At 36.4% G+C, this 9,764-nt stretch overlaps 1 protein-coding gene across 3 annotated transcripts in view; it reads right to left on the minus strand.

Moving 5' to 3' along the window:
* Window positions 1–9,764, minus strand: part of XPO6 (exportin 6) — a 113,060-nt gene that overhangs the window by 83,917 nt on the left and 19,379 nt on the right. For all 3 annotated transcript variants that reach the window (XM_027862993.1, XM_027862995.1, XM_027862994.1), the window contains exons 5-6: window positions 7,580–7,739; window positions 5,077–5,154 (exon numbers count right to left, since the gene is read on the minus strand). In XM_027862993.1, the coding sequence (XP_027718794.1) occupies window positions 5,077–5,154; window positions 7,580–7,739 (238 nt within the window). The remainder of the gene's footprint in view (window positions 1–5,076; window positions 5,155–7,579; window positions 7,740–9,764) is intronic.

Here is a 9,764-nt window from a genome sequence, read left to right on the forward strand (position 1 = left end):
ATGTTTTTCGTTTGTGTTCCTCAATATGGTAGCATGCAGAGATGAAAGGCAGCCCTGTGAGGCACGGAGGTTGAAAGAGAAATAAGAAGACAAATGGTAAGGTAGATGCTAAGAAGAGTCAACAAAGAAAGAAAAGTTGCTGGCCCAAGATGAATTCTTTAATAAACACAGTAATTATTTTGTTGTAAACAGCAAGAAATAGCCACAAATCAAGTTTTGCAGACAGAGAGTTCCTACTTCAGAGCAGGATGGCTTCCGCACATGAGTTCTGCCTGGTTCTCCCAGGTCCATCAAAGAGCTACTGTCCATGACGAGCTCCAAATGGATCAATGACTCACTCAGAAAATTAACATCAGAAATAAATTAGAAGAGTAGGGAAGAAATTACCTTGCAAATCTATGGACAGAAGAGTTCATGACTAAAGCAAAAGAGAAGATCACAAAAAATAAAATGAAGTTTTGATTACACAAATGTAAAAAAATTTTGCACAAACAAAAACTTATGCAGTTAAAGAAGAAAAAGACTCGAATGTACAAAAATATTTAGCCACTCTTTTTGTGGTGGCAAAGAAGTGGAAACCAAGGAGATGATCTGCACTGGAAGGCAGCTAAACAAATTATGTCATATAAACATAATGTAATACTACTGTGCTGTAAGAAATGATGTAAAGTATAGTTTGTGAGAAAACTGGAAAGATTTGTATGAACTGATGCAAAGTGAAGTGAGGAGAACCAGAACAATTTTAATGATATAAATATTGAAAAAAATAAATAAAACAAAAAAATTAATGTCAAGAGAACAGAAGGCCAGAAAAAAATCAGAGATATATAGGACAGTTTTGAAAGTTACATTCAAATGTATTACATAATTAAAAAGAAAAGCAAGTTGTACATAAGAAATTTGCAGATTTACATACAGTCTTCTTTCTGTTCAGTTTATGAAAATACCCATTTTATTTGGTGTCTAAGTTTGGAATTTAAAAAAAAAATTAAGTTGCTACTGCTTTCTAGGTAGCTTCCTAGAGGAGAAAGAAAACAAATATATAAAAAGAATAAACACTGCCACCCACTTAAATCCTAGTCTAATGACTCTTAGTAGAAGTAGAGTAAGGTTCCCTTGTCTCCCCAGTCTAGAAAGGTTTCAAGTCCAAAGCTTGTGATGAGATATGTATCTTAGCTAGAATCAGTCTAGCTAAGTTCAGAGAAGTTTAATCACCAAAAGGTTGACTAGGTAAATGACTTTTTCAGTCATAACAACTTACAAAGACTATCAACACAGAAAGACTCTCTACCAGCAAAGGGATACTCAAACCAGTGAAATGGTAAATCTTGACATTCTGAAGCAAACAATGTCATCAACAGGAAGGGATAAATCTATCTCAGAGCAAGAAGCAAATGTCAAAAGTGACCACAACAAAAGGAATCAAACCAGGAAAAATGAAAGGTGTGCTGGGTGTCATAAAACTCCTCCATCGTTTAAAGGGAGGAAATGGAAATGAAAATTATCATGGTTATAGATCCAGACCAACTGTTTGCCAGTAAAGCGTCCGTAAGGAGGAGCTCATCTTCTTTTCATTTTTGATCTTCCAAAAGTACCTCAGTTTTTATTCTTCTCAACCTGACATCTCATCTAAAAGATTGTAGGCTCTGTTTCCATCTTCTGTGATTTCCATCTGCTGTGATGAGCAAAGAGATCACAGAAGGCCTCTAACAAGAAAAGACTTAAGGAATTCTCCTAGGACTTGACGAATAAACAGTATATTCTTCCTATCACATCCTGCTTCTGCTATAGCCAATTTTATCAATGGCTGACTAGGGCTACTCCTTCAGTTCCACAGATCAGTTTTCTTCCTGTATTCTACACTAAGGATCAGAAAGATTAGCTACTATTTTAAAAAGAATATATACAAGAAATTAGATAAAGCATCTCAGGAGCCAAATTTGATATAACTAACTAAACCAGAATCTAAACAGGTAAATAGAGAGCCAAGCTGTTAAATATGGTATTAAATTAAATTTGATAATTTGTTAAAGTACCATTCAGGGCTGAACAAGTTGTGGTATATGAATGTAATGGAATACTATTGTGCTATAAGAAATGATGAGTAAGTAGACTTCAGAAAAACCTGGAAAGACTTGTATGGACTGATGCTGAGTGAAGTGAGCAGAACCAGAAGAATGTTGTACACAGTAATAGCCACGTTGTGCTATGACTAACTTTGATAGACTTAGCCCTTCTTAGCAATGCAAGGATCTAAGACATCTCCAAAAGTCTCATGACGGAAAATGCTATCCACATCCAGAGAAAGAACCATGGAGTCTGAATGCAGATCAAAGCACACTATTTGCTCTTTCTTTTGTTCGCCTGTTTTGTTTTGTTTCTTCTTTCTTGTAGTTTCTCCTATTGGTTCTAATTCTTCTNCGGAGTCTGAATGCAGATCAAAGCACACTATTTGCTCTTTCTTTTATTCGCCTGTTTTGTTTTGTTTCTTCTTTCTTGTAGTTTCTCCTATTGGTTCTAATTCTTCTTTACAACATGACTAATGTGAAAATATGTTTAGTAGGAATGTATATGGAGAGCTTATATCAGATTGCACACCATCTTGGGGAGGAAGAAGGGAAGGAAGAGGGAGAAATTTTAAAACTCAACAGCTTATGGAAGTGAATACTGAAAACTAAAAATAAATAAATAATAAATAAATAAATAAAGATGGGGATTGACTGAGGGGCAGGAAAGGAAAGTTATTATCATTTGCACTCCAGGCAACACCTCAGTGGTATTTTCAGAAACTACAATAAGAGGGCACAGTTCTAGTTCAATTAAGTTCAGTTCAATTAAATTGGATTCAATTCAACAAGAAAAAAAAATAATAAAGTATCATTCAGTTTATTCATACAAATGACAAGTATTTCTCAGAATATGAATCCGAAGTCTAAGATGAAAGAAATTAACACATAGCTTTCCTTTACGATTGGGCCTTTGGTGGGAGAAGAACCTAAATCTTCTCCAAGCTACATAGTTAAACTTAGGATTTTGACAGACCAAAAGATGCCCAACTAATTAAGCACATCCTTCTTCTTCTTCTTCTTTTTTTTTTTTTTTGAAAGAGAATGTTAAGTCATCAACACTGTGATCAAATAATGAAGCAAGGTCTGATGACCTCATCTGGAAGGCTTACTTTTGGGAAATACTGCAGAAGTTACTCCTTCCCCCTTTTAAGTGTTTAAAAAAAAGGGGAAAAAATCATAACAAATGAATGTTATGAGTTTTTTGTTTTTCCTTTTTTAAAAGGAGGAAGAGAAGTCGTGGGATTACATAACTCCTTCAGCTTGTTATTGAGACCAGTTCCTCAAACTATATTGCACTAAATTCAAGATTTGGAGCAAATTCTAAGTAGAAATGACATATCTACTATCTTCTATCGTGACTTAATTTTGCCTATACAGAAATGTCTACTTACATATTTACACTTAACATTTCCCACAACCATAAATTCAAAAAGTGGTAACAAATTAATTTTCTCTTGTATACCACAAGGAAAACAGGTTTCCTTGGACACAGCTGCTTAGTAATCAGCCATAACACTAAATGGAGGCAACTAGTACATATAGTTCTTTCATTTAAAAAAAAAACATTTTTAATCAAGTTAATTTCTACAGCCAATATTAATAACAAAATCTGCATTAATGCATCTAAAGATAAATCTAGTTTGAAAGCCATACCACACTAACTACCAAAAATATTTCCCTTTGCAAACTACAAAAAGAGTTTACTGGCGTCTGTAAATGCCAAAGAAACCAAAACTGTCACTTTTAAAACCATGTTTCTATTTTATTTTTTATTCTATCAATCAACCTTCTAAATCTTTTAAGTTGTATATATCTACCCTAAAATAAAAAGCTCATCACAATTGTATAGAACTTTCTTGTAATATCTTAATATAATCTAAGATTCTCTAAAGTGAACTTCTTTTCAATGTAATGCCACTTTGATAAATGGAGTTAAGAGTAAATAAGTATCTGCAATAAAAGCAGTCTTCAAAAAACTTTGTTAGTTTTTTTTTCTATCCTAAACTTCTCACAACTACATTTTTCAAATGTTAAACTAAATTGAACAATCTGAGCTAGAGTTGTCTAACTTCAACAAGCCTTTTCCTTATGGGAAAGATGTAGAAATAATTCTAATAAAACACTTCAAGTTTTACCGTAGAGGAAGTGCCAATTCACAGGATGTACTATTCTACTTGAAAAGCTTTTGTGACCACTTGGTGTAAAAACAAGAAATGCTCAGAAACAAAATTTCTTCTTTCTCCCCATCCTTGAAAATGGTCCAAATTTTACTTTTCAAATAAATAAGCATAACTTAGAATTATCTGACCACCACTGAAAATGCACAATTTTTTTTTATTCAAATTATATGCAACCCAAAACTGATATGAGTCTAAGTAAAAACAAAATAAATCACACTATACAATGCTCTAATCTGCTTTAGCCATCTTCAGTTCTCTCTCTGAGCTAGGCTAAAAGTACACTGCACTGTAACGTGGCAATTTATAGGCTGGCTAGTTACTGAGCAATTTCAATTCGGAGCTATAAAACTGACTTGTCAATCTCACAGCCTACTGGCTTTAGCAAGGAAAAGGTAGCATGCTATGATTGAGGGAGGAAACAAAAGTCCAGATGTATCAGACTACTGGGACTAAAAATTCGGAACAAAAATAAATGAAATGCATCTTTTTAGAATGAGCAAAAAATGGAAGAGAAAACTTTTTTAGATGTAATGATAATATTACAGTATTTGGAAGCAGATCTGAACTTGAATCTTGACTTTGTCAATGACTATATGCATGGCCTCAGAAAAGGTTCCACATATATAAAATGAATAAATCTCTACAGAGCATTACGGATCTAAATCTATGATTCTATACATTTGTTATAGTTCCTTATAGGCAGTTAGAAAAGACAGGAGTAAAAAAAAACAAGTCAAGGAAGTTATCATCTTGACTGATCTGGCTAAGATACTGCTCCAAGACACTAAGTTTACAACAAAAGGATATCATAGTATTGCAAACCATACCACTTTCTCCTGCAGTTGGGGACGGTGGTGGAGTGGCAGCAGTAACACTGTGTTTGTCCCAAATGGTCTCCAAAATACCTGCAAAAGGGGAATACAGTTTAGCAGTCAGTCAATCAACATTTACTAAGTGCCAACTATATGCCAGGCACTGTGTTAAATGGTGGACACAAAAAGAATCAAAAAACAATTCCTGCCCTCAAGAAACTCATAAACTAGATCTAAGCACACCTGCCATGAAAAATGTATTAAGAAAGATTGGGGGAAGAAGAGAGAAGGGATGGTGGAAAGATTAAACAGGTAGTAATTTTAGTCATTAACTTGTGGTTGGAGGGGGCAGGGAAAAGGGAGCTACAAAGCTGAGATAAGACTGCTATCCCTCAAAGAGTTTAAAATTTGGCTGAAGACTAACACAAGTGAAACAATACTACTAGTACATAATGAAATAATTAAGTGTTCATAGGATCATAGATTTAGAATTGGAAAAGACCTTTGAATTCAACTTCTCCAACCCTATGATCCTAAGACTTGACTTAGCAGCAGGCAAAAGGGAACCACTGAAGGTAATATAATGAAAGAGTTTAATCTGGCAACAGTCTCAGTCACTCCACATTTTAAGTGCCTATAACAAATCAAAGTACTGTGCTAGACACAAAGAAACAAAGACGAAAAAGATTAACAATCCCTGCCCTCAAAGAGTGAATATGCCACTGGGGGAGGGGAAGGGAGAGGAGGGGAGCAGGAATATAAAAGGTGCACAAATAAGATACAACATAATAAAGACAAAGGAAGTCAAGCACTAGGAAAATCAGATCGAGGAGACGTTACTTGGAGAGAAAAGGTAAATTAGGGAGGTTGCAGGGCAGAGATGTACTTCAGCTGAGCCCCGAAGAATTTCAATGGGCAGAGATGGGGAAGGAGTGTGGAATTAAATGCATGAATGCACAGAACTGGGGTAAAGGGCAGGAAAGGCCTGAAAAACAGCAAGTATTTCAGTTTGGGTTAGAGTTTAAGCATAAGTGAGAGAGATAAATGTGACATGAGGTTGGAAAGGAAGGCTAAGCCCTTAAATAATATGAGGGTAAGCAGAAACTTCTATAATATACTACGGTCAATAGTGAGCTACTAAAAATTTCTGAGCAGATAGTAAAATAAATGGTCAGTCTTGTCAATATGAAAAAATATTTTAAGCAACTGTGTAAAGGATGAACTAGAGAAGAAAGAATCTATCTAACCAGACATCTAATTAAGAGGAGTTACTTAGAGTAGGCTAAGTTAGGTGTGATAAGGATCTGAAACAAAGGTGGTAACCAGGCTAAGGGAAAAGGAACCATAGGATCATAGATCTAGAACCAAAGGACTTCTAGCCCATCCTCCTGATTTTACAAGTTAGCAGGGCCCTCACTTGAACCCAGGTCCTCTGAATCCAAATTCCACTACATCATGATGACTTTTAGAGCCAAGACATATTATGAAAGAAAACTCAACAGAACTTGACCACGGACTGGATGCACAGGTGAAAAAGAAAGAATAAAAGAAAACTCCAAGATTTATAGCTTACATGACTGAGAGATGGTGATGTTGTCCACAATAGTGATGATTAGTGAAAGGGACAGTTTGGGAAGGAACTCGAGGACAGGTCAGTTTTGGACAACATGTATTTGAGGTACTGCCACTGGGACATCCAGGTAAAGGTTGGAGTTGAATAAATCTTACACACACCCATACCCACACCCACACCCACACCACTTTTGTCCCATCTCCTTTTTCCAGGGTCTACAGGAGACCCAAAATTTCCTTCAGAAGTGACAGAATCCAAGATCTAGAAGAGACCTCAAGAAAGTTTATTATTCCCTTCTCCCACCTAGGACAGTGATCTTCATGCACATATTGGTCATGTCCTTCTCTATGCTCATGAGCTTCCCTGACTACTACTGAGTAACATTTAAACATCACTGCTTATCAGGCCCTTCACAAGTACATTCCTCCCTAACTTTCCGCTTTATATCCTATCATTTAACTCTCCATATAATGGATGATGTAGCCAACATGGATTGTTCTGCAACTTCAGAGATTTCCCCAACCCTCTCTGTTCCATATGCTTACAATAATCTCCCTTCACTCCTTTACTTTCTGCCTACTGAATAATAATTATCCTTTAAAGCTAAACTCAAATTCTTTCTCTTCCATAAAAACTTCTCCCGAGCAAGATGACCTTCTTTTGTTTTTCAATTGTCTACAATTATATTTGTCTAGTGTCTGTCCCACTTTTTACCAAACTCTGTTCCAATCAAATTATTTTCATATATTCCTGATTGAGTTTAAAAGCATCCTTACATCTAATTTTTTTTTAACTAGAAAATGTTAAACCACTGAAGTGACAACAAACTGTACAAACAAAAAGGGTTTTACTTTAGGAAAATGTTAACTGGCTTATAAATTCTCAGTGCTGCCTCTGAGCCATCACAGGCTGAACACTTTTTTGCAAAATTGTAATCACACCCACCTGTAAGCAGTCCAAGTACAGTTTGTACCTGGTCCAACAGCAGCTTCCGCAACTCCTCTTTCCGAGCCACACTGAGGTCTTCTCGGGGGCATGCCAGCTCTTCTGAAGTAGTTTTCAACATGATCAGTCCAAGGGGAGTAGTCAAAGGGGACTGTATCAACTGAAAGGACAAAACACAAGAATGTTTTGAAGAAAGCTTATAAAGCCTGGCAAGAATTCTACAGATGAACTTCATTTTCACAAAATGGGTAGAGGTACAGCTCCCTCCCACCAGAAATTATTTGGGAACCTGCCCCTTTCCTCCCTCTTTCTTCCCCACCAAAAAGGACAGTGCTTGGGGATGCCTCCCTTCATTCTACTGCTAGAGACAAAACTGGTCATTGTATTGATCTTTCAAAGTTGTTTTTCTTTACAAAATAGTTGCCCTTGTATAAATTATTCTCCCAGTTCTGCTCAATTCATTGTGCATCACTTCACATTACGCAGGATTGTCTGAAATTGCCTCTTTATAATGTCTTACAGTACAATATTCTATAACATGCGTATATTATAATTTGTTCAGCCACTTTCCAACCATCTAAGAGGCAATATTATTAGATCCCCTATCCCTTCCCTATCCTCACTTCTTTCCCAATTGAGTTTCACACATTTGGACACCAAGCTATTTCACTCTGTGTGTGTGTACGTATGTGGGCAGGGGGGAGGGGGGCAGGATTTTCCATTCAATCCTCCTTTCTCCATTTCAGATAAGAATGAGGCTTATTGCAATTTGGAACTATGCCCAAAGGACTATAAAAATGTGCATACCCTCTGACCCAGCAATATCACTTCTAGGGCTGTATCCCAAAGAGATCATAAAAATGGGAAAAGGACCCACATGTGCAAAAATACTTATAGCAGCTCTTTTTTGTGGTGGCCAAGAATTGAAAATTATGGGGATGCCCATCAATTGGGGAATGGCTGAACAAGCTGTGGTATACGAATGTAATGGAATACTATTGTGCTATAAGAAATGATGAGCAAGCAGACTTCAGAAAAACCTGGAAAGGCTCATATCAACTTATATAAAGAGTGAAATGAGCAGAACCAGGAGAACGTTGCACACAGTAAAAGCCACATTATGAAATGACTAACTTTGACAGACTTAGCTCTTCTCAGCAATGCAAGGATCTAAGACATCTCCAANCAGAGTGAAATGAGCAGAACCAGGAGAACGTTGCACACAGTAAAAGCCACATTATGCAATGACTAACTTTGACAGACTTAGCTCTTCTCAGCAATGCAAGGATCTAAGACATCTCCAAAAGTCTCATGATGGAAAATGCTATCCACATCGGGAAAAAGAATTTTGGAGTTGGAATGCAGACTGAAGCACACTACTTGCTCTTTTTTTTTTTCTGCCTGTTTTGTTTTCTGGGTTCTAATTCTTCCTTACAACATGACTAATGTGAAAATATGTTTCATAGGAATGTACACTTAGAGCCCCTATCAGATTGCAGGCCGTCTTGGGGAGGGAGGCGGAGAGGGAAGGGGAGAAAATTTAGAACCAAAAGCTTACGGAAGTGATTGTTGAAAACTAAAACTAAATTAGTTTAAAAAAAAAAATGAGGCCCATTTGATGCCCACTCTCCCCGGCCTTCCTCTTTGTATATTCTTCTCATGCACCCAAATCATGAGAAGCAGCCAGCGCCACATACAGCCCTTCCTCATTTCTTCCTCTTTCTACAATATTGTATTCCTCCTTTCACCTTCCCTTCTCTTTTACCTTTCAAACCCTCAGAACAGAATCAATCCTCTCCTGAGACCCGTTTTTTTCATATAATTCTCCTCAAAATTCTTTGAAATCATTAAGTTTCTGAAGGCACACTTGTTTCTTCTTCCCCTTTAGAATATTAGCACTACATCAATCTAAATTGCTCAAATAAGTTTGCCTTGCTGGGTCAGAGGAATTCTTGTTTGCTTTTCAAAGTTCTTTCTCAGCTTCACTCTTTTCATAAGAAATGTTTGATGGTCCTCTATTCCAATGGAAGTAATTTTTTCCCCTTGTAGGATTATACTCAATTTTTCAGGGTAATTTNACTTTCTCAGCTTCACTCTTTTCATAAGAAATGTTTGATGGTCCTTTATTCCAATGGAAGTAATTTTTTCCCCTTGTAGGATTATACTCAATTTTTCAGGGTAATTT

The sequence above is a fragment of the Vombatus ursinus genome, unplaced genomic scaffold (genome assembly GCF_900497805.2).
Source record: "Vombatus ursinus unplaced genomic scaffold, bare-nosed wombat genome assembly UNPS02014770.1, whole genome shotgun sequence".
Taxonomy (NCBI): domain Eukaryota; kingdom Metazoa; phylum Chordata; class Mammalia; order Diprotodontia; family Vombatidae; genus Vombatus; species Vombatus ursinus.